Consider the following 27,408-nt stretch of genomic DNA (forward strand, 5'->3'; position numbering starts at 1 on the left):
ATACATCTAAGAATATTGCCAATAATCGCTTCAGCAACTTAAGCTCTCAATGCAATATCTATATAATTAATTGTCAATATGAATGTAGATCAAGCGGACAGATTTCATAATAGATGAGACAATAAGCAGTGGACATAATTTCGTCTTAACACGATGCGTTCTAAAATGTAGACTATCAACTTATTTTTAATTGTTTACCTAGATGATGGTTTATAATTAAAACAAAAAACCAAAAGTAACAAATCCAATAAACAAACCTATGAAATTCTATCAAAAAAGATAACTTTTTTAGGCGGTTTTAATGGAGTCCATAGCAAATTATATTGAGTAAATTGGCAGTATAAATAATCAACTAATCTATTTAGAGTCGATGATATTAATCGTAGACCGTCAGCTTATTTGTTACTTGTTTAACTCGAAGATAGTTCATAATTAAAACTAAAAACCAAAAGTAACAAATCCAATAAACAAACATGCAAACATATGAAATTGTATCAAACAAGATTCATAGTTGTAGACGGTTTCAAAGGAGTCCATAATTATTCATAGCAAGTTATAGAGTAAATTGGCAGTATAAATAATTAACTAGTATATTTAGAGACGATGAGAGAGAGAGAGAGAGAGAGAGAGAGAGAGAGAGAGAGAGAGAGACAGAGAGAGAGAGATGTGATATTGAAACATATCCGAGCGAGACAAAAGATAGCATGGCAGTATCAAGAGTAGGCTAACACCATTGTGGTATCACACTTCTGTCTTGGAGACATAGAGAACGTAGAAATCCTGGCGTCTAAATTAAAACGCGCAAGGGTCAAATATCTGTTAGCAGCATACTTATTCTTAACCCAACTATCGGCAGGTTTATTTATAATTTCGTTTGTTTATAATATGTAGTTATTGATCCAAGTGAACTTCATGGAAGTGCGACGCAGACTTTATTTACCATGCTGAATAGGTGTGGACTGGTGCATTCGGTGTTTGATTTATCTATTCAACATGAAAGGTAAATAGTAGAAGGAGCAAAACAACGTGATAACGACACTATGTCGCAGCAAATACTTGGGAGGTTATCTTCAGGAATTATTATTATTATTATTATTATTATGAAATAATTTAGTGCTTCTCGTCATACTTCAATGACAAAGCAACAGGTAAAGTTCTTTTAAACTTTAAATCTATCAGATATGTATCATGTGTCTGGTAAAATAATACTGCATCTCAATGTGAAAGCTGTAGTTATTTAGTTTTTATTTAGAGAGTGGCAGGTAGGTGGTGCAGCCTCGTCTAGTGTGACGTGACGGGGTGTTATGCTGCCACTGTGGTCGGGATGTTATGGTTGGGTGGGGTGCTTCCAATATTTTATTTAAATTACTATACAAGTCCCACCCAGGCTCGATTTTGGTTGGAAGTCAAATTAGTGAAATATAGAATTAAATCTTCCAGCCCCCAGTCAGCAATGCCGACGGTTAGATGGTTAAATGATTGTATATACAAAAAGCGAAATTCAACGAATAACAATTTAATAAAAATTCAATAGTCAAGTGCTTCATATTTCCCAAATACTCTCCATCTGCGTGACCCCGTATTTGCCTCTGGCATCATTTGATTAGTAGTATGAGATAGATTTCCACCTGCCCTTGTATTCTACTCCCTTGTGTATTACTCTCTCCTATTGCTCCGATTCGTTCTCCTCTTCCTCCCGACCTTCTCTAAATTGTTTCACCTCCTTGACGTCTCTATACCTTTTATTCTCCAGGACTCCTTTTCTTCCTCCTCATCGACTCTTTCCCCCGACTAGACTTGGCGACTCGGACTGCTCTTCTAGTCTCACTTCCGTCTCCCTTCTTAGAGACTCGGGATTTAACTGAACCGGAAGTTCTGACCCCCAGAAAACTTCCTGTGAAAACACAAAGACGGTACAATATTGTCCTTAGCCATCTCATATCACACTACAACCAGCCTGTCATCAGATAACGGCTATTAAATTTCTTAGGTCACGCATTCATTCACATCGAAATATTCATAAGTATCGTAAAACAACGTCGCAATAAAAGCATGGCATCAATTACTTCTCGTACATACATCAATAAATTGCGTCACGTCAGTAAATATTACTAATCGCATTATGCTAACAATACCGCAGGAATCAGACGCATTTCTTTACATTAAAACTTATACAAAGTACGCACAAATTCAAATATCCATGCTCTGATATATTTATACATCCATTTGTGATGATCATACACAATATAACTATTTTCCAAATTCACAATTCTAACATATCACATAAATAAATGCTCTAGTTTATATGAAGAAACCTATTAGCGATTTACAAAATTGATTCTGACCACAAACTAACAATCTACATAATTCTTTACATATTACTCAAGCTCATTTCTCAAATATGCATGAAAATTATACACTACAAAGGTAATTATACGTACTAAACGATCCTATTAAGTATGCATACTACACATAATTACATCAACAATGCAGTAATATTCTGCAAAAATCGAGCAAATAACTTACTGACCTTTTCTAGGTTTTGTCTTTCCTTGGAATTTCCTACGTTTTACCGCCAAATTACGAGTGGCTTCCTGGGAGTAACCATATATTGCTCAGCAATCTTTTTTAGGCGAGACTAACTTTTCGCTTGCTAGTTAGAAGTTATAATTCGGATCGAAATTGTTATCACAATTCCGATACATGTCACCTCAATTCGATCCAATCAAACTTAGCGGACAGTGTCCTTCTCGCTGCCCGTCCACTTGTGGACGGTTTAGAATTAGTACACGCCCCGGACCAAGCTGTAGCAATTTTTCGGGATGGCGCACATCTAACGCCTATTCCGATCCAAGACGCCGGGTATTCTCTCTGGTCACGGTAACCTTGCGTAAGAGATTATCTCTAGCATGCGGCAATGTTTAGACATCAAATCTATAATAATAGCTTTGTTTATACACGACATACGAACTTGGGCTGAACAAACGTGAACAAGAAATCATAATGAAGCTATACTGTGACTACGGACACGAATATACACACATGATATGGTTATCCACAGAGCGATATATGCCATTTCACCGCTCCTGCTCATGAAACAGCGCCTACGTTATCGGTTCCTTTCACGAATCTGATCTGCATCTGGTACTGCTGTAAGAACAGCGACCATCGCATCAATCGTCCATTCAACAATTTCGCCTGCGCGAGATAGGCGAGGGGTTGGTGGTCGGTCTTCAATATGGACTTCCGTCCGTATAAATACCGCTCGAAGTGTGATATCCCGAACACGATTCCGAGACATTCCGTCTCTGTTTCGGAGTATTATTTGTTGTTAGCAGACAGTTTTTGACTGCTGTACGCGACAGCAAAAAGCATCTCCTAGTGCTCTTGCAGTAGTGCTGCTTCCAGGCACGTGTCACAAGCGTCAGTGCATAGCAAGAAGTCTCTGTATATAACCGCTAGACCGAAAGCAACGTCGGATGTCATCGCATCCGTTCAAATAACTTTACTTTGGGCCCGTTTCCTGGGCAGGTCAGACAACGGACCTGCAATCGCAGTGAAATTGGCCACATACCTCCGGTAATACTTCGGGTGTGTCCCAAATAGTCCAACGTCCGGAACCCAAGGTGACATTTAAACGGGCGTGCCGTCAATCCCGTCTGATCTAGCCGCTCACCCCACGTCTCTGTAGGTAGCAATTGATTACCAATGACGTTGTGAACACCCCTATCGCGCAAGGGCTCCAACAACTTTCGTTTCATTCTAGTGAAGACGCTGGGTGCTTTATGGACTCCAAACGGCCTGATTAACCATTGGTAGGTCCCATCGAGAGTAGCAAATACGAGCTTTGCGCTATCCTCCTCCCTTACAGGAATTTGCCTATAGCCCTTGAACAAATCCAACTTCAATAAATATTTCGTTTTCGAGACAACAGCGAAAATATGTTATGGATCAGGTAGCATTTTGACTTGAAATTGCGTCACCTGATTCAGCTTCCTTTGCTCGCCACATAACTAATGTGCGCCATCCTTCTACTGCTCTAAGACTACAGGATAACTGTACTGAGAATCGGCGGGCTCGATTACTTTCAGAGCAATCATCTGCTTGACCTCTTCTCTTACGACTTGTCGTCTCGAGTGGGTCAAAGTGTAGGGTTTTCGCTGAACTGGCCTGATGTAATGAGAGAGAGCGAGAGAGATAGTAGATTAGATACATTCAGTGAATTATTTATTGAACAATATATGCATGATCCGACACTATAAAGTATTATTATTTGTATTATTATCAGAATATACTAAATTACGCGTACATTGTCATATGCAATGGTCATAAAGAACTCGTTTTATTTTCATCGAAATGCATATCGGCCTGACACTTTCAATGCGTTATCTATACCTAATTGGAACAAAATACGGAGTTAGAATTTTTAAAATCATACTATTTATTAAGCGAAAGACAGATGAATAATACACTAGGCAGAGAAGGCTATATTATATATTCTCTGTATATTTTGCACTTGTATACACAACTAAGCAAGAGAGTAAGTATAAAGAGAAAATTAAAAGGATCCATTAAAAGTACTTGTCCCAAAATTATCCGTATCTTAAAAGTTTAAATTTTAGAGTCTGAAATTGTTTAAATTTGTTTTTTCGATTACACTCGGCGGTCCAACATCTTCAAAACTGTGGGCCACAGAGACCGAAAATGTAAAGCTCATAGCCATGTATATAATGTAATTATAAAAATGTTATAGAACTGACTTTTGTTTCAGTGCAGGCCACAAAAATAGATAACCCACTGGCCGGATTTGGCCAGCGGGTCTGTAGCTGAACCATATATAAATAAATCAAAGACCGACTGATGATTTTTTTAATATATAAATACATTGTGAAGAACTCATTGAATCATTTAATATGTGATTTCCTGCCTTCAGTTACTATTACCACAGGGCAAGTATGTTTTTTTAACTGTCGCAAAATAGAAAGAAAAAAGGCATTACGGAAAAGTAAGTCGTTCCAGGGTCTTTGTTATCTTGCCAAGTGATAAGCACTCAGCCCAATGTCCCAAGCACACTATAAAGGGTCCGTGAAACAAGAATTATATCTATGACGATAATTTTTTTCCGTCTTCTAAGTAATTATTATTTGTCTAATTCAAAGTAATTCCTTGTACGTACTTCAGTTAAGGCGTGCAGGAATGTAAATGCCATAAATTCATGTAACATTTTAGATAATTCATTTCGTAATTAATACATTATTTTATATCGGAACTAGGATATAGAGAAGTAAGTTATATTGGATGGCGATGATAAGGAAAATGACGAATGAACATAGGTAACCGCAACAATTTTTTATATCCTAGTTTTCATAGTGTATTTAATTGCAGTGAAATTCATGCACGCTACATGGAACCGAATAGTGCCGGTGCTTGTTTTACAGAAACATCACAGGAAGTAAAGTGCGAAAACAAGTTTGAGGATCATGGGCACTGTCACGGCTCCGATTTACTTACATAAAGTAAGTTTATACCGAAGATCCAAAGGCTATAAACAGAAACATACAATTAAACACTCAAGCAAAATATATATATCTCTGTCGATTTTGTCCCAAAGTCTGCCTGCCTAACCGTCTGACCTTTTGTCTTTGTCAGTCTATCCTTATTTTCTGTTTCTTTTATCTACCCCATCCCAGTAGATCTTGCCCACTTATGTTGTTTTCATATATCACCTTGTCTATTCACCTTCAGACACACACACACACACACACACACACACACACACACACACACAGAGAATTGCTTTCAACGTCCAGTCACATAGAAGTGGGTCTTTGTAAGACTTATCTACATTTGCTTACATTTTACATGGTTATGCTCAAATCTTTATAACAAATTACGAAGCAGTGTTGTGGATTATCACTCCAAATGATATTAAACAAAAACCATAGCACTCTATTGAGACCTCACTTCACAAATTTCTTCGTTCTTTATATTGAATGTAGTTTTGTAGATTTTATTTTAAGACTCATGCTTTAAAAGCTGTTGAATAGTCTTCCAAATACGTTGTAAATACATGTATTAGTTATAGATGTGGATACGTTGTTCATTTCTGCACACTAAGCAATGTCATGACAATGAATTGAATTTACTATTTACAAAAAGGCTTTAAAAGAATAAAAGTTCCTAACTGAAGAGCTTCCATGAAGATGATAGGAAAGCGATTGAAGGAATAAAACATGAATATATTTTCTAATTCCATTCAATATCCTAATATTTAGATATGTATATATTCAAATATTCTCTGTCTTGGCGACAGACACATTGTACCGAGGATATTGCTAGTATGGCACATTTATAAAATCGTGATAATAATTTGAAAACAGAGCGAGCTGATAAATAATACGTGTCTTACTTAAATTGAAAATTTTCATGTACCCATATTTTACAAAAACGTGAATCAGATGAGTGAATTGACTTTAGAGCAACAAGCATGTATTAGCAGATAGGTATCCTCCCTGTATTTTTCTTGATTTTCTTCCTATTTTCACATTATGACCTTATCTAAACATTGTTTCTTTTTTATTATTTTAGATCATTTTCTGTTTCCAACTAAATAATTCATTGTTGTTTTGAATTCTTATTAATGTCATAAAACAAAAGCTGATTGATATATTACAATTGTTTGGCTGGACATATTTGGTGCTGTTTTATGTTTTAAACTGTTGTATATGTTTGCATCCTGAAGATATATGGGTACAAGGATATTTGACCTGTCATGCTTCGTGTAGACATATGAGTACAGGGATATTTGATCTGTCATGCATAGCACTATCCATACACGATATATTTGACCGGTTATGTATCACAAACCTGTCTGGATATATATATATATATATATATATATATATATATATATATATATATATATATATATATATATATATATATATATATATATATATGAAGTTATATATTTTAGATTTAATTGTTTGTAAGTTTGTAAGTTTTAAAATATTTTCAGTTTCATTTTCATTATATGTCAAAATAATGTAGTTTCGTTTACTAGGAACTCGATACTTTTCCAGAAAATAGCTTGACCTTGAGTTTTCATTTTGCAAACACTTAAAGCTGCCCTGGTTCCCGACCTTAATTCAAAATTAGTAACAGTCACGTCAACAAGTTTTTTTTTTTTAAATTTATTTTTATTGTGGGAATAAAAAGGCTGAGATCGAGGCAGTGTTGGATACGTGACCCTCGACTTGCAAAAAGATTTTAGTGAGTAAACAACATTTTTAAAAATTTTATTCTTTGAGTAAAATGATTGGTTCTTGTCAGGGCCATGCTGAGATTACGTGATGTAAACATGATCGCGTGACTCTGTTTTGCGTAATATTCAAGTTTCAAACAATTGTTTAGGATATCTCAGTTGGGCATCTAACCATTGGGACGTAAAGGTGTTTCTTTCGTTGTGTCATTTTTGGAATTACATTTGAATGTTTATTCGAATTATTTGGATTCTAAAAGATTAAATCATTTCTCTGGAAATATTTTGAGTGCTTATGCAGAATTCTTGAACCGGAGTGTTATTTCTTGTGTTTCTACAAGGAACTGTAGTCTTCAACACAGTACATGATACAACATACGTCATTGCCTTCCATCTTGGATTCTTCATTGGGACTCGAACTTGAATTCATTAGAACATTTCTATTTTAGGACTTCTAAAAAAAATTTGGATTATTCTTGGATCATTTTTGGATATATATATATATATATATATATATATATATATATATATATATATATATATATATATATATCCATACAGCTTACATACATACGCTGAATCTTGCCTTGTCTTGTTACAGCATTACCCGTCTGTATGAGTTTTTTGCCTATCTCATTTATTCAGTATATTTCTTGTAGGAGTTTTGTGTATATCTCTTGTTTTCGGTATATTTGGTTTGATTAGGAAATAGAAGTAAAGACGCATCTGTTTGATAAGAGTTAAATGCAAGGGAACTAACTCCACGTCAAACTGTTAGAAACTGGTTAATTTGCATATAGATCCTTTATGCAATATTGATCCGGTATCGTTCCTCTTAAACCTTGTGAAAGCAATCATATTTCTTTTAAATCCTCGAAGGAACATTTTGTACCATTGAAGGTTGCCTAAAAACGTTCAAACACCCCATTGTAGTATATTAGGATACCTCAAAGTAAGGGTCTCAAAAACAGCACTCGCGGGCTGCATGCGGCCGTTGAGTTATGTTCTGCCGCCGGCAATACAACCTGAATTTGTGAATGATTTAATAATGCACATTTTTTTCTTCACAAGTGGTCAGTTTTGATGAAACTTCGATGGTTACATCATTTACGTCTTCTTCCCAACGTTTCAGCTGGTTACCTTTCATATGAGGCGTTTTGCTGTATGAAACGGTTTCAGTATTGCGGCCAGCGCACCAGTCCTCGTGTTGACCTCGTGGTGATTTGAATTTTACACCCTGCTTTAAAGTGTCAGGAATTTCACCCATTGATTTGTCTTTGAAGTATGACGAGAAGTACTAAATCATTGAATAATAATAATAATAATAACAACAACTTCTCAAGATAACATAAAAAAAAATGGTTTGCTGCAACGGAGTTTCGTTATCTCTTTGATTGCTTTGCTCTTCCTGACTTGTTTAAATTTCAACTTGAATAGATAAATCAAACACCTAATCTACCAGTCCACACCTTCACAACACGGTAAACAAAGTCCGAGTTGCACTTGCATAAAGTGCAATTGAATCACGATCTATATAATATAATCAAACACATTTGTAAACGAATCTGAAGCTCAGCAGGTTGTGAGGTTGAGCTGCTAACTGATATTTGACCCGTGCAAGTTTTATTTAGCCACCAGGGTTTCTACTCAGTCATTTTGAGGTTGTTTCAACATGCTTTTTATTCGTTGTATTTCGCTAGTCCAGAATGTTGTAGAGTGCATTAATTACATTGCAAAGAGAGAAAGAAGTTATTATTTGTAATTTGTGGTCGTAGTATGGATTCTCTTAGAGCTCATTGGTAGATTTTGTAACAGAAGAAACAGTATCAGCAATAACTATACCTGTAGTTTTAAACATATCTTACATTTCTGTCCAAGAAGATATATGATTTCTGAATATCTGATTATCTTGAGAGAGAGAGAGAGAGAGAGAGAGAGAGAGATTCGGTTCTTGAGGAGGAAGACAATACTATCATTTAATATTTTAGAACTGTACGGACACTGAATATACGTGACATTCTTGACTAGCAGTGCGCAGGTTTATAATTCTCAATTAAAGTTTCAAGTTTAGAAGACATTTTGTACTGGATTTTTTTAATGGTCGTGACATTGCAGTTTTAATGGGATGAAATGTTTCAAAAACTTTCATCTATTGATTTAGTCTCTTTAGTTTGATATGTTCAGTTGAATAATAATAATAATGATAATAATAATAACAATAACAACGATTATGCTAATACTACGAGTCCTACAAACTATCTGTTAATGGTCGCTTGATCTCTATTTTTGCAACATGAAACTACACGTAGGTACCTCGTTATCAATTTACATTGTTTTTCCTGACTTATTTACCTTTCAGTTCGTAGATATCATGTGCAACACGTATTGCACCAGGCCGTACATTATCAGCGTGGTAAACAAAGTCGGAGTTGCAACCTGTTTCAAGCGCACTTGAATTAGGGTCTAAGTAACATATACAAAATATATTAACAATTCTGTCCGGCTTTGACATCCGAACAAGTATGTTTATTGAATGGAATATTCCACATGCTTAGATATAATGTTTCACATATAATATTAAGATTATTTTTATGTCTCTCATTTCAGATGCATATTCTATCTGAATTAATGTATGTATATTTACCATTAATATGATTGTTGTTGTTACTGTTACTGCAAGGAGGTATTTTCTGTTTCTAAGACACAGAGACGGAATGTAGGTCAGTCTCCTCTCTAAAACATTTAAAGTTGTCAACAAGTTTTGGGATTTCCAAGTGAAAATTTATATCCTAGCCTCATATTCAATAAACATGTTTACGTCCAATGATATTTAGTCTATAATCATAGAGACTATTAGCTATATATTATGTTATTTACACAATAGATGTCACTAGTCAGGTAGTCCATTAACTTCATTATAGACTAAATTAAATTTTAAAATAAAGAGATAGACATAACATATAATCCAAAAGCAACAAACAAAACAACCAAATATACATAAAAATATTGTGAACACATTGTGAAGTAATTGAAAAATAGAAACAGAATGACAAAAATAAAAACGTAGAGACAGAGGCATGAATGATAGCGCTTTGAGCTCTACGATTAGTTATATAAATACAAATAATTGTGATAACTTGCTGATATTTAATTTAGCAATTCTTATGACTATTATACAAGGCATGACCAATAAATCTATAGATCTGAAGACACCAGTGTGACATCTGATGCATTTATCGACGTCTGAATATCTTTCGTCAAAATCTCTGATGGTTCACGTAATACAAATTTACTTCCATACATGAATAACTACGTCTCAATCTCTGTCTCTTTTTCTCTGTCTGTCTGTCTGTCTGTCTCTATATATATCTTCCTAAAGAAACACTATAGATGTTGCTTTATTTCTTAATTTCTGGCAACGTTATAATTTTTTTTTTTTTTTAAATTTGCGTTTAGCAGCTTCGCAGAGTGTATTCTACTTCAATCAATTCCCTTCAGAAGACTTTGTTGTTTCAGGCGAGAATGAAGATGCAGCATTGATTAATTCAGGTAAAGATAATGTGCAGTGCCTTTGTTATCCGATTTCCAATTAGTCTACAACGTTGACCACTGCATCTAGGTGTATCGATTTTCCTTCAGTAGACCTGGTTGTTTCAGGCGAGAATGAAGATGTACCATCAACTAAGTCAGTGTTAGATAATATGTAGTGCCTTTGTTATCCGATTTCCAATTAGTCTACAACATTGACCACTGCAGCCAGGTGTATCGATTTTCCTTCAGAAGACCTTGTTGTTTCAGGGGACAATGAAGATGCAGCATCGATTAATTCAGGTTTAGATAATGTGCAGTGCCTTTGTTATCCCATTTCCAATTAGTCTACAACGTTGACCACTGCAGCTACGCGTATCGATTTTCCTTCAGACGACGTTGTCATCTTAGTCGACAATGAAGTAGAAGCCAGGTGAACCGATTTTCTTTTAGATGACCTTGTTGTCTCAGGCGAAAGTGAAGGTGCAGTATCGACTAAGCCAAGTTAAGGTAAGGTGCAGTCCGAGTTCCATGTGGCCCACAACAAAGAACACCGCAGAGCACGATGAAGAGTAAACAAATGTTTTACTTGCAATTTGTTTTCGGAGAGTGAAATGAAAACGGTATGAAAATCTGCTCGAATGATGTAATAATACGAATTTCGAGGTACCTTAGAATTTTAGCTGCTATACCTATATTTCATTCCTTCTCTCCTTTGAGAAAACGCTTCTATTGTTATAATGTCTTTTATGTGTATGCCTGAAACCATCCCAATCAAATATAATTTACTGACAACATAAATAGTTATATCGTAAGAAATTTATTTTGTCTATTCTTAAATCTCATTGTCAATATCTGTACGGTAATATATGTATATTGTCTACCAGATAGTCTTATTAGCATCATCTCTTAAGGCTACCTTGTTTATATTTATGTTGTATATCGTGTGATGTTAATATCTAAGAAATTTTATTTCTTTAAATGTTTACTTAGTGTTTGAATAACAAAATTCCATATATAAAGAAAATTTCATATTATTTAAGGTATTTTCTCTTCTCTTGCATACCTTCGTGGTGATCATAATCTGCAAAATTATTGAATTGCTGCGGCATTTTCCACCGTCGAGTGTGGCGACTAAGCAGTTGTCGACGTTGAGATTGTTCTTTCCTTTGCTGTCTTTGGTGTTGCGCTCTGAACGTGCTCTTTAGCACGAGTGGTGGATCCTGCCTCGTTATCTATGAGCTTCTGGCATTTAGTTTTGTATCTTGCTTCGCCATTATTGCTAAGAATCTTTTCTTGTTGCTTCCCGTCATGAATAATACTATACTTTGTTGTCCTATCCGATTAGTTGCCATTATATGAGGTCCAGTTGAAGAGACCACAAGATGATCAAATGATGTACCTAAACAAGTTCGACCACTCTTAAGCTACGTTGTCCATATTATGATTCAAGGTATGCAAGATCAACAGGTATACTCACCTGTCTCAAATATTGTCACTGTGTTTCCCTATAACTATGATATTTTCGTATTAATAGTAGTGAAAAAAATGTCATTGTTATTCTAATTTCAACGTCAGTTTTCATCGCAAGATAGGTTACACATGGCTGCTGGTATAGCTAGTGGAGGAGGAACCAGTGAAAATCCCTGGTAAGAACCACCGACCAACGGGGAGCTGCTGTTAAGCTTTCTCACATACCCACATTGGCCGAGCCTAAGATTGGAACCCTGCGGACAGATGTGAGATGGGAGCTATCTGTAAAGTCGAGCACTTTAGAATGAATAATAAAAATATTGGAATCAGATATATTCCTGCAAGTAGTCGAAGTATCAGCATCCGTATTTATGGTTCCATTCCATATCGTGTTACGGGATTATGTGTAATCAAAGTTAATGCATTATACCTGAATGCATTATATCTGAATGAAAATGTGCTCGCTTTTCGTTATCTGTTATAGCGATGCCCGAGGGTGGTTTATGTTTTTTGTTTTTAGATATTTCAAAATACTGAGTTCGGTTCATCTAACACTGCACGAGCAAAGTGCCTGCAGTGAGAAAACTAATTACCCATGAGCTCTGTGGCCGTTGATTTCACCATAGCCACGGTACCTATAGAATCAATTCAGGCTCTATTAAAACAACACAAGTGTTGTCAGGAAGCTGTCAAATTTACGGATGACTTCCTGAACAAAACAAAAAGCCTGTAAGGTAAAACATCTTGTGTTCTTTATTGATGACTTCCTGAACAAAACAACTCAAAGCAAAAAAATAAAATAAAATAAAATAAAATAAAATACGCTAGAGAAGAATATCCTACAAATGATTCTGTCCAATCAAAACCAATCATTGAGCTGATTTTGGATGGGGAGTCATAGAAAGCTGTGTGGTTTCGTGTTACATGCATGCTGATGTTAATGGTGACTTTGGATCGGAGGACGGTAATGGTTTAATCGGATTAGGGATCAAAACTTCGGGACCACCGGACCTGCAGGGAATACAGAGACTCTCGATAAACACTTCGGCAGACTAAGAGGTACGGGACATGCGTGGTGGTTCTTGGACCATTCGATAAGCACTGTGGAAAGGAAATACTTCGTAAGCGTCCACTTGACCACAAGTGGTACAGTGTTCCGTTTTTTAACCAATAATCAGCATTATTGTATCAGTGAAATCGATAATTCAGTATCACACACACACACACACACACACACACACACACACACACACATATATATATATATATATATATATATATATATATATATATATATATATATATACTCGTTTAAGTGAAGTTACATGTTCTGATTAGCTCCATTTAGGATCGATATAATTTCCTTATATCAGCTGTATAACAGTGCGGATCATTCTGTTCAGTCTATTGTTGGACTTTATGACACGAGTTTGATTTCAGATTCATTCAACGTTAGATCATAAATAAGCATCGCATTCATGAAATAGTTTTCGATGTCTTTCCTATAATCTAATCCTTCATCCTGTTGCATTACGGTAGCAGGATTAGCTTTGTAACAGATGCAACAGTCTTAGTAATAAATGAATCTAGATACGTCAAAGATCACTTGTTGGCAATGATGTAGTATGGGGATGTACGTGAAAAAGTTTTTTTCCCAAACCATTGTAAATGAATGTAGAATGCATCGGAAAGGCAAGGTAAACCGTTAAAATTTTAAACTTCTAATAACGTTGAATGAAACCGTGTTCTTAGCTTAGTGCTCATTGCCGTAATTAAATTCAATGCCTTGACGCAACGTACATTATAGGGAGATCCTCTCATAATGTCATTCAGTTTGATTCTACACTCGATAAATAAGGCTGATTTAATAAATATGTCTACCCATGAGTGTTTCCAACTTAATCTACATTTTCCATATTATAAAAAAAGTATCGATTAAATAATAACTGGTGAAACTAGTCATTTATTTGAGCAGTATGTGATAGTAGTATTAGTAGTTGTGAAAACAGGAGGAGAAAAGATATAGTAAGCTACTGTAGCAGTCGTAGCAGTAGTAGTAGTAGTAGTACTGTCGAATATACAGGTGAATTAGTACTTGTCACTCCTACTGCTTTAAAAAAGAGTGGAAACATATATAGTGATAGTAGTAGTAGTACTGTAGAATACACAGATCAATTATTATTGCCACTCCTACTACTTTATTAAAATGGAAACATATATAGTCATATTAGTAGTAGTACTGTAGAATATACAGATGAATTATTATTTGTCACTCATGCGGCTTTATTAGAGTGGAAACATATATAGTCATAGTAGTAGCGGTTCTCGTACGACATTAAGCAGGATTAGATATTGTTGTAATAGAAGTAGCAGCGTTAGTAACAACTATGACTGTAGTTGTAAAATAATATAACTATGCCTGTTGGCAAGAAGGTTGATGATTTCTGATTCTAGTTTGTTATAGTTTCACAGAGAGAGAGAGAGAGAGAGAGAGAGAGATATTTTGATTTATTTTCTCTCAATGTAGCTGTACCTATTTTTCAGTGATACCGCTTCGATGTCTTCAGCGTGGCAATTTATAGTGATGTCTAGCACTGGGGCATCATGCCACGATCATGTAGAATGATGTTACACTGTTACATTATCCTGATAAAAGGTTGACCAATCCTAACAATAACCTCTGAAATCTGAGCGCATAGAGAGGCAGGTGCTTGTACTATTGGAGCTGTTTGTATCATTTTATAAGTCTTTGGTATGACTCGGCTGGGGTTTGAGCCCGCGAACTCCCTCATCCGAGGCGGACGTTCTAACCACTAGGCCAATGGAGAGGTCGAGAGAGAAAGGTCGAGAGAGAAAGGTCGAGAGAGAGAGAGAGAGAGGCCGAGAGAGGTCGAGAGAGAGAGAGAGAGAGGCCCGTTGTACGTTGTCATACTTTTTCCGATCACGATTTTAAAAAAAATGCGTTTTTTATCGTGAGCAGAAAGACATAGCATTTAATGTTTCAAGATTGTATCCGGTACTGAATAAATGTATGCGATACATTAAGACTAGAAAATAAATGTATAAATTCACAGTGGAGAAAGACATAAGCCACGATGATTTGTGCAGGAATCTAAACTTCGTATTATATATGTAAATCCAAATTACGAAATAATTTCTTATTACTAATTACATCCATTAACATACGATCAAAATCTCCTAACCCCGCCCACAAAATAGGAAAAAAATAAATAAAGAAGAAATATAAAGAATGTTTCAACTTGAATTCATCATCGTTTTTGGTAAACATAAACAATTTACGAATGACAAATAAGTGTAAGTGGTACCCAGGATAAATGAAAATTAATTGTTGTAACTAATTGTCATAATATAGATCTCTCTCGGAGCAACATTACCTATTTTTGATCAAGGTATTTATTAATGAAATTAGTTAAACTGTGGGGAGAAGTGCAGGAGACAAAGTGAAAAGGAATTCAGCTGATCAATTGAAAAATATCCACTTCCGACTGTGATATACAATGGTAACGCCGCTTAAACCAAGGACGGATTTTGAAAAGAAAAATCCATAACTTCTGGAAATATATTTTGCTTTTGAAGACAGATTGCATCTAATTTTAGTCTTAAATTAGTGTTGGCGCATTTAAAGCGTGAGTAGCTGATCTTTAATTAAATGGAATAATGGCGATTTCGAATTTAAACTACATCTGACGCAAATATTTATTATGCGTAACAAAATGAAAACAAAATGCGTGGATATGTTTAGCTCCATATTGCGGTAATGTCGTGACCGTCATTGCGCTGTCGTATGAGCGGAAACATTGACACTAATTATTTTTAGTGGAAATTTGATTCATTGTGATTTTGTAAATTTAATAGGATGAATGAAAAATGAAAACCTTTACATAACAAAAAGTTTAATTTTTGGAGATGCATAGATTATTTGTCGGTTATGGAATTTCGTAAGGGTACAAAATATAACTCAGTACGGTATTATATCCAATGCACTTTGTTTTCGTTCACTGCACGGTAGCACTTGATGATATCGCCGGAATTTCGCCAGATGCATGTCTTCAACATTAACTCCAAAAGGGACATGCGTAATTATCATCTACCGCACCTGTAGTGCTTCAATATATAAGGGACTTCAAATGGTGAGCCCATCTCATACCATATCAGGGAATCTGTCTTTTCAAGTCATACATTTTGATTGAAAAATGCTGCTGTCATATATTTTCTTCTGCGTAATTGGTAAGTTGTCATTGTTCTGAAATTCGAATTCTTCATGTTCAGTTTTCAATTTGATGCAGTAATCCGTAAATGTAACTAAATATTACCATTCTGAGTTGAGTTTACTCTTTTCTTAAGACTGATTCGTTCTTTTTTTTCGTTGTAGCACTGCTATCAGCAAAGAGTTGCACAGGTATGGATTTCAAACCGTCTTGATCAAATTACGTACATTTTTTAAGACAAAGAAATACTCACACAAACGACACACACACACACACACACACACACAGACACAGACACACACACACACACACACACACACACATATATATATATATATATATATATATATATATATATATATAGAGAGAGAGAGAGAGAGAGAGAGAGAGAGAGAGAGAGAGGGAGAGAGAATCGTTTTTTTATATAGATAATATGTACATGAGCTTACACAATTATACAGCTGTACATTTTCATAAATTATACTTTGGCTTCAAGTGTGTGTGTGTGTGTGTGTGTGTGTTTGTGATTTGAATGTTTAACGTAGCTTTAAAATGTGTTTAAACATATCGCTATGATGTCTGCAGTGTGACAGTTTATAGTGACGTCTAGCACTGGGGCATCATGCCACAGTTATGTATCCTGACACCAGGCGAACCAGTCCTAACACTAACCTGTTAATGCTGAGCCCCTAGCAAGGGCTACAACTGATATAACGCTAAATGTAATCATGGCATAGAATATACAATGTCTTCAACTGATCCAATGTTAAATACAATCTTTTCAGACCTCAATTGTTTAACAATGTAAAAATTTTATATTAGGTCAGCTACCGGACCCAGACCTCGACCATGATCACTCAGAACCTGAGTGCCAGTCAACGGGGGATTGTGCTGCCATTATATGTCCTACAAATACTACAGTCATTTGTCACGGTCTTGGGGGACACGGGCATTGTAGCTGTCCTAACCCAGGTAGAATATAAAAAAGATATTTCCCAACATAAGGATACGTCCAAACATTTCGTAATTATGAATGTGTCCAGCTAAGTCGTATTAATTGCAGAATTGCTTTAGAATCGAAGAAGACTCTTACTCAAAGCCGTTCCAATTGCTAATCATAACCATTTTCTTGAAACCTCTTGTACTTGGTACTAGCTGTTAAATCTGACTACTAGCACTACTACTACTATTATTCAACTTCAGAGTTCAAAGTAATCTTTTCACAAACCATCCTTGTTTAACATATCTATCTGTACTAATGTCTCGTCTCTATATCCATAATACAAACACACAAATTTCCATGTCAGCCAGGGTCTGACACTATGTATTGAATTGGCAATCGATGAAAACGTATTAAATAAAGCATACTTACGTAATTCCAAACTCATCTATTCGATATTAGAAAAGCCCAAAAGGATTATAAATAGGTAGCGAAGCTAAAGCATGATTTCGTTTACTGGTAATGAAGATGGTGTGTGTATATATATATATATATATATATATATATATATATATATATATATATATATATATATATATATATAGTGCAATTCCAGTATGCTGTTAATTCAATTTGTTCTTTAGAATTTAAAATACGTAGAAGCTGAGGATATATAAAGTTGCAAATGAGCCAAAACAAAATACTGACATGCGTATACGTTATTTGGTGAGAGTCTCAGAGAGTTATCGATGGATTTTGTGTAAAAGTGCGTATCGGCCTGACTATATCAAACTTATTTATACCAAACGCCAACATACTACGAATGTAGATTTTGGTTATGTCTTTGTGCATACACAAACCATGGGCGAACTGATAGGAATCCATCCGATATCTTTACAAATAACCCGTAAAGAGCCCAGTGAAGCGTTTAGTATGTGCTTCCCTGCTTTCAGTGACTTTAATCTGAGGGCGAGTATTTTTTATTTTTTAACTGTTGTAGAATAGTTAGGAAATAAACATGTTGCGCAAAAATACTCTGATCAAGAGTCTTTCTTATCTTGCCAAATCGTGAGCAAAACGCCTAATGTCCCTCGAGCCAAACTGTTAAGGGTTCACGAAACGACCATTAAATCTGTAACTATTCCTTTTTCCGTCGTCTACGTAAATTATTCGTCGTCTAATTCGAAATAATTCCTTGAAAGTAATGTAGATAAAGCGTGAAGGAAGGGAAATACCGTGGCATAATGTAACATTTTAGACAATTCCTCTCGTAATTAATACATAATTTTATATCGAAAATAGGAGATAATGAAGTAAATTATAATTGTTGGTGACGATAAGGAAAACAACCTTAAAGAACGTAGGGAACAGCAGTAATTCTTGACATTTAAGTTTTCGTACTAAATACAATTGCAGCTGAGATTCATGCATGCTACACTGACCTGAATTGTGCCAATGCCTGTTCTACCCATACATCACAGGAAGTGAAGTGCGCCAACAACTTTAATGATCATGGCCATTGTCACTGCGATGACGGCACCGATTTACTTACACACAGTAAGTTTGTATCGAAGACATACAAGTTTAAAAACAGAAATATACATTTAAGCACTCAAGTCAGATATATTGACCCCAGTCCGAGTGTCTGTCTGCCCAATTGACTGTCCTTGTTTTCTTAACAATTTATCGTTTCTTACCGTTATCGTTCGATCTGTATGTCCCTATCCTGTAGATCCTGCCTACTTAAGTTATATATATATATATATATATATATATATATATATATATATATATATATATATATATATATATATATATATATATATATGCGATATTGAAATATTTCCGTGCGAGAAAAAAATAATATGGTACATAGCAAGGGTATACTAACATCAATGTGGTGATATCACTTCCTGATCTTGGATAAACACATGATCTTTGATATGATACTTTGATGCTTTGTTCATATACCTATCTCTCTCCCTCTTTCCAGTGAATGGAATATATTTATTATTAGACCTAGTGAAGGAATGAGGAGGGTGTCAGTAAAACATGCTGTCCATATCAAAACGAAGCCGCGTCACAAAACCTCTCCGAAGCGCAAATATTTCCAAATTATCCGCTTATTGAGGAAAAATGTTTTAACGAATCATGTAAAATGTTATGAATTGATTTTATCAAGATGTGTTTGATATTCCGTATTCACTTCATTTATTGAACTTATTGGCAAACGTATCTGATTAAATCTACGAAATTATCAGGTTGAGCAACTGGATGAAATATAATACCGAAACTTTATTATTTTGTCTCTCACTACTGTCTCATGGTATGTTTTAACTCTCACTACAATCTCATGGTTTGTTTTAACTCACTGCAGTCCCATGATCTGTTTTAACTCTCACTACAGACTCATGCTATGTTTTTACTCACTACAGTCTCATGGTCTGTTTTAACTCGATACAGTTTCGAGGTCTGTTTTAAATCTCACTACAGTCACATGGTATGTTTTAACTCTCACTGCACACTCATGGTATGTTTTAACTCACTAAGGTCTCAAGGTATATTTTAACTCTCACTTCAGTCTCATGATATGTTTTAACTCACTACAGTCTCATGGCATGTTTTAACTCACTACAGTCTCATGGTATGTTGTAACTCTCACTACAGTCTCATGGTATGTTTTAACTCTCACTACAATCTCATGATATGTTTTAACTCACTACAGTCTCATGGCATGTTTTAACTCACTACAGTCTCATGGTATGTTTTAACTCACTACAGTCTCATGGCATGTTTTAACTCACTACAGTCTCATGGTATGTTTTAACTCACTACAGTCTCATGGCATGTTTTAACTCACTACAGTCTCATGGTATGTTGTAACTCTCACTACAGTCTCATGGTATGTTTTAACTCACTACAGTCTCATGGCATGCTTTAACTCACTACAGTCTCATGGTATGTTTTAACTCTCACTACAATCTCATGGTATGTTTTAACTCTCACTACAATCTCATGGTATGTTTTAACTCTCACTACAGTCTCATGGTATGTTTTAACTCTCACTACAATCTCATGATATGTTTTAACTCACTACAGTCTCATGGCATGTTTTAACTCACTACAGTCTCATGGCATGTTTTAACTCACTACAGTCTCATGGCATGTTTTAACTCACTACAGTCTCATGGTATGTTTTAACTCTCACTACAGTCTCATGATATGTTTTAACTCACTACAGTCTCATGGCATGTTTTAACTTTCTACAGTCTCATGGTATGTTGTAACTCTCACTACAGTCTCATGGTATGTTTTAACTCTCACTACAATCTCATGGTTTGTTTCATAATAAAGAAGAAAGCAGATAAGAATTGGGACAATCGAATAAAGTGCGCTTATTCTCCAGAATAGCCGTATTGATCAGATTGTCGTCGTAAGGGCCATACTGTACTGTGCAATGACTTATAATGAATATAGATTGAATGTGTTTTAAAAAAAACCAGCACACTTTTTTCTAGTGTGAGCGAACTTCACACGTTTCTTCTTTCTGTTCATGCCATTCCCCAAACAATATTATATACCTAACTGTGATACCGCCACTACTTTGTTTTGTAGTTATCATCCCCATGAAGATGTATATTTGTGCATTCTGTATGTGTATTTGTGTGTGTGTCTATATGTTAAATATAAATATGTTCGCAGCATTCAACAAATATAAGAGATTTATTTGTTTATATACATAGCATTTATAGTGTTAGATGACCATATGTAAGATTGGTTGATTCTGAACCAATTTTAACATCCTCAAATAATAATAATAATAATAATAATAATAATAATAATTGTTATTATTATTATTATTATTTACTGACAGCGAATACTATTTATGAGACCAAAATAAACTTGTATTTCATAAGCACTCTATAACGAAATATTAAATGTTTTAATTAATTCCTCGCATAGTGAAAATAAAAACAAAAAACTGAATATTTTATACATTGTAATACGATACAGATACATTTTCATAAAACGATATAGAAATCTTTATTTTTAGCTAATTACTTTCGTTTCGTGTGTATGGGCTATGGGCTACTTTATACACCCCATGAATATAATGAAGGACTTTGATAACACAATGCAAAGGCCCTGTACATTAAAAATTCATTTCTGTGGAGTTTATTATATTTTGTTTAAATCTCAGACTAAATAGGGTGTAAATAGTTTGGCGGCCTTCCAGATGTGTTTCTGTATACAAGTGTTGTACATAGCTGTTAAAAAAGATGATTTTATTTCTCGCTCTATGAGCAATGGCAACACAATGACGTAAATAAATTACACAACAACTTTAAAGGTATAATGTACCTACCTGAAGATCATCCACGATGATGACTGCGACAGCGTTGAAGGAATAAAGTATGAAGATATTACTGTTTTCCTTTTGAAGTGACCAATCATTAAATATACATGTACCTATGTATATATTCAGTAACTTGTCGACACATACATTGCACCGAGTATATTTTTAATATATCGCTTTTTAAAATCAATATAATAATTTCGAACAGAGCGAAAAGAGAGATAAATCACGTCTTATTTAACAAGCAAATTTTCCAACGCTTTACTAGTATTTTACAAATCCTACATCCTGTGGCCTAGTGGTTAGAATGTCTGTCTTGGATGCGGGAGGTTGCGGGTTCGAATCTCAGCTGAGTCATACCAAAGACTTATAAAATGGTACTAGCAGGTGCCTCGCTTGGCGTTCAGAATTAAGAGGTTAGTGTTCCTAGGACTGGTTGGCCTGGTGTCAGGATAATGTGACTGGGTGGGACATCATGCTACATGTCTGCATCATGATGCCTGAGTGCTAGACATCACTATAAACTGTCACATTGCAGACATCGTAGCGGTATGACTGAAAAATTGTTATAGATACGTTAAAAATCGAAAACACAGAAACACACAAACAGACATACACACACAAATCCTACAACATTACAACTTTCAAAATAAAATGAATTGGATGACGGCATTGTCTTTAGAGTTTCAAACATGGGATAAGTATTTAAGGTAGACAAGTATCCTCCCAGCCTTTTTTCTTGATTTGCATCCTATTTACACGTTGTAACCTAATTTACCATTGTTTCTTTTTTATTTTTCAGATCATTTTCTGTTTCCAACAAAATAATTCATTGGTATTGTGAATTATTATTAACGTAATAATATGAATGTTTTTTGACGTAATAAAATTGTTTGACTATTAAACTCTTTCTTATTGATGCATCCTGTATATATGCGTAAAAGGATATTTGACCCGTCATGTACCATGTATACGTGCGTAAATGGATATTTGGCCTGTCATATATCCCGTAGACAAATACGTACAAGGATATTTGACATCTCAGACGGTTAAGACACTGGAAGGTACTATGTGGAGTTTAATGCCGTCTTGTAGAACATTGCCGTAAATTTGTCGTAGTTACTTACGTATTATATGAATGTGACATGCTACAAGTGCCATGTAATGCACCATCTTCCTAGAAGATAATAAAAACATGCAAAAGACACAAAAACACACACACACTGGTACTCATTGTGACTGATATTCAGAGAACATGACATCTCTACATTTTAGTAAACAGAAGAGAAAGAAAACAAAACCTTTTATGAATAATGAAAAGTTCAAAACACACAAATAATAACATAGAAAACAATTACATAATTTCATTCTCTGTCTGTCTGTCTGTCCCTTGGTTTATGATTAAATAGAAGAAAATATTTGCAATCATCATCCAACGGATCAAGCAAATCAAGAGCTCACAATTGTTTCTCTGGCGCTTGTTGATCCTAACTTTATGACGTGAAACGATGACACTTTCAGGAGAAAAGAGTTATGTGCAACTTTGCTACAGAAAAATTAAGTTTACATTATTTATTAAGACGGTATGACTATGAATTCAAGACAGCGACGGCATGCTATACACGTGCTTGTCAAATGTAGCACATTAGAGGATATACGGTTTGATTGTGTGACGTGTGTGGATGGGGGTGCGGAGTTATGATTTGATGGAGTTAAATCGAAAATGATAAACTCCACGCCAAACAACTGCCAGATTATGGTTATTTTGCTGATTGATTTCCTTATATACTCTTTTGTAATCACGTGACCGGAAGCTTTACTTCCTCTTTAACCAAGTGAAGACAAAACAAATAATTCTTTTAAAGTCTCCAAACACACCATTGTAGTATTTTACTGATGAATGTTATCTTAGAGCCTCGAAACACCACATTGTACCATTTTACTAATGAATGTTACCCTTAGAGCCTCCAGACACCACATTGTAGTATTTTAATAATGAACGTTACCCTTAGAGCCTCCAAACACCACATTGTACCATTTTACTATTGAACGTTACCCATAGAGCCTCCAGACACCACATTGTAGTATGTTACTAATGAACGTTACCTTAGAGCTCCCAAACACCACATTGTACCATTTTACTAATGAACGTTGCCTTAGAGCCTCCAAACACCACATTGTACCATTTTACTAATGAACGTTACCTTTAGAGCCTCCAAACACCACATTGTAGTATTTTATTATTGAACGTTACCCTTAGAGCCTCCAGACACACCACTGAAGTATATTACTAATGTACGTTACTTTAAAACCTCCGATAACCACATCGTAGTATTTCACTTACGTAAGTTACCTTAAAGCCTCCAAAATCCACTATAGCCTTTCAGTATGAACATCACCTTAAAGCCTCCAAACACCATATTGTAGTATTTTACTAATGAATGTTACCTTAGAGACTCCAAACACACAATTGTAGTATTTCACCAGTGAACGTTACCTTAGAACCTCCGAATACTCCATTGTATTATTTCACTAATGAGCGTAACCTTAGAGCCACCAAACACACCATTGAAGGAAATTACTAATGAACGTTACCTTAGAGCCTCCGAATAGTCCCTTGTAGTATTTCACTAATGAGAATTACGTTAGAGCCTCCAAACACACAATTTAAGTATATTGCTAACGTACATTACCTTAAAACTTCCAAAAACCACATCGTAGTATTTAACTTACGTATGCTACCTTAAAGCCGCCCAAAATCCACTATAGCCTTTCAGTATGAACATTACCTTAAAACCTCCAAACACCATATTGTAGTATTTTACTAATGAATGTTACCTTAGAGTCTCCAAGCACACAACTGAAGTTTATTACTAACGAACGTTACCTTAGAGCCTCGAAACACCCCATTTTAGTATTTTACTAATTGAAGTTTCCGTAAAGTCTCCAAACATCACATTATCGTTTTTTACTAACGAAAGTTACCTTGAAGCTTCCAAACACCTGTTTTAGTATATTGCTATTGAACTTTACCTTAAAGCCTCCAAATACCCCAATGCAGTATATTATAAATGAACGTTATAAATGAACGTTACCTTGAAGCCGCTACATGCCCCATTGTAGTAGTTTTCTAATGAACGTTATCTTAAGCATCCAAACACACCATTGTATTATATTAATAATGAACGTTACCTTGAAGCCGCTACATGCCCCATTGTAGTAGTTTTCTAATGAACGTTATCTTAAGCATCCAAACACCCCATTGTAATATGTTAATAAGGAACGTTACCTTGAAGCTGCTACATGCCCCATTGTAATATATTAATAATGAACGTTATCTTAAGCATCCAAACACCCCATTGTAATATATTAATAATGAACGTTATCTTAAGCATCCAAGCACCCCATTGTAGTATATTAATAAGGAACGTTACCTTGAAGCTGCTACATGCCCCATTGTAATATATTAATAATGAACGTTATCTTAAGCATCCAAACACCCCATTGAAGTATGTTACTATTTAAAACTTCGAAACACCGCATTGCAGTAATTTACTAAAAATGTTACCAGATGTTTTCGGGTTATGAAATTTGACAGTTTTAGGAACAGTCATATTTTTAAGCATTTAAATGACAGAAAGTTTGTATATTATGCTTTGACAAATTCAGACTAATCCTCCAAGTATTTGTTTTTTCTTAAAATTAATCACCATCTTTCTTTTCATGAACAAACCTATGTAAACCCCCAAAAAACCTCTCTTAGCCGTAAAAATATCACACATTTCTATTTAAAATGTATAACGGCATTGTGGATTACATATTCAAATCATTATTAACGAAAACATGTTTAGTACAATTGAAGTCAAAGATACAGTCTTAATTCTTAGAAATTTTCTAAACAGGAATGTTCCATTACGCTCACAAAGTATTTCCAGAAAATAGCAATTGCGACCTAGGTCCAGTTGAGGGATAGATAAACTAAGAAGTAGAAACTCTTGCCTTACCATCCGAAGCAGAATCAGTCTTATTGTTGCGTTAAGTTTTTAATTTGGATTTATGTATTCAATTTTTTATTCACCGGAATTACAAAGTGCTCAATTATATGCTTGGACTAAAACATTAATTTGTAATTGCAAGGAATTTAGACAAGGAAATTTTTGGATTATATTACTGTGATACATCAAAAGACTGTTAACACATTGCCACATTCCAGGCTAGTGGGACATTAACACGTTCGAGAATAAGGAAATTCAACAAATTAAATATTTGAATTTATTTTGAACACAGCTGGAATTCAATTCGACCATCATATATTTGGACTTGTGAAATTTGTTTAAGGACTACATGGGATTTAATTTTGTCAGTTCTTTTTTGAATTTTCACTTTGTATTCTAGGCAAATAATTGCAGTAACACATTGAGTATTAGGCCGCAAAAAGCACGCTTTACACACGCTTTACACACACCCAACGGTCAACAGTAGACGTACTGTTGACACGAATCTCTCTTTCACTGATATCATAAATGCATTATACCTCACCAGCTTTAATCTATACATCTAAGAATATTGCAAATAATCGCTTCTGCAACTTAAGCTTTCAATTCAATATTTATATAATTATTTGTCAGTATGAATGTAGATCAAGCGGACAGATTTCCTAAAAGATGAGACAATAAGCCGTGGATATCACTTCGTCATAACATGATGCGTTCTAAAATGTATGCAGTGCTTTGGAGTTAATAAGTCAATCAATGTTACAATCTCGATTTACTAATGAAAAAAAATGTCTGGGGCTTTTGCCATGTCATTAATCTTAGACTATTAACTTATTTGTTACTTGTTTACCTAGATGATGGTTGATAATTAAAACTAAAAACCAAAAGTAAAAAATCCAATAAACAAACATGGAAACATATCAAACTGTATCAAAGAAGATTAAAAGTTTTAGACGGTTTCAATGAAGTCCATAATTACTCATAGCAAATTATAGAGAGTAAATTGGCAGTATAAATAATTAACTAATATATTTAGAGACGATGAGAGAGAGAGAGAGAGAGAGAGAGATTCGTGCGAGAAAACAAAATAGCATGGTACTTAGCAAGGGTATACAAACACCATTGTGGTATCACTCTTTTATCTTGGAGACAGAGAGAACGTAGAAATCTGGTGCCTAAATGAAAAGGTGCACGGGTCAATTCTCTGTTAGCAGCACAAGTATTTGTAACCTCCCACACAGCAGGTTTGCTTATAAATTCGTTTGTTTATATTATCTAATTATTGATTCAAATGCACTGTATGCAAGTGCATCTAAAACGTTATTTACCATGCAGAATAGGTGTTGACTGGTGCATTCGGTATTTCATTTATACAATCTATATGAAAGGTAAATAGGTTAGGAAGAGCAAAACAATCAAACTGATAACGAAACTCCGTCGCCGCAAACCTTTCAGAAGTTATCTTCAGGAATTAATAATAATAATAATGATAATAATAATAATAATTGCTACTCGTCAATGACCAAGCAACAGGTACTATTTCATTGAAACTTTAATACTATACATAATTTATCATGTGTCTAAATAATCTGTAAATTCTTTATGTAAAAGCTTTATTTATTTTG

General features: G+C 34.9%; 1 protein-coding gene across 4 annotated transcripts in view; it reads left to right on the plus strand.

The window, feature by feature from the left end:
* Positions 1–22,693, plus strand: part of LOC149774431 (uncharacterized) — a 30,544-nt gene extending 7,851 nt beyond the window's left edge. The window contains exons 1-5 of one of the 4 annotated variants that reach the window (XM_089945304.1): positions 16,380–16,510; positions 16,656–16,682; positions 17,314–17,463; positions 18,848–18,988; positions 22,591–22,693. In XM_089945304.1, the coding sequence (XP_089801430.1) occupies positions 16,477–16,510; positions 16,656–16,682; positions 17,314–17,463; positions 18,848–18,988; positions 22,591–22,616 (378 nt within the window). In that variant the 5' untranslated portion in view covers positions 16,380–16,476 and the 3' untranslated portion in view covers positions 22,617–22,693. Of the gene's footprint in view, positions 1–891; positions 1,022–16,379; positions 16,511–16,655; positions 16,683–17,313; positions 17,464–18,847; positions 18,989–22,590 lie in introns of those variants that run through there. The other 3 variants (XM_089945305.1, XM_089945308.1, XM_089945303.1) reach the window with 3 other exon arrangements.
* The last annotated feature ends 4,715 nt before the right edge of the window (positions 22,694–27,408 follow it).

This window comes from Sinohyriopsis cumingii, unplaced genomic scaffold (assembly GCF_028554795.1).
Source record: "Sinohyriopsis cumingii isolate HCF-2022 unplaced genomic scaffold, ASM2855479v2 utg000229l, whole genome shotgun sequence".
NCBI classification, from domain to species: Eukaryota; Metazoa; Mollusca; class Bivalvia; order Unionida; family Unionidae; genus Sinohyriopsis; species Sinohyriopsis cumingii.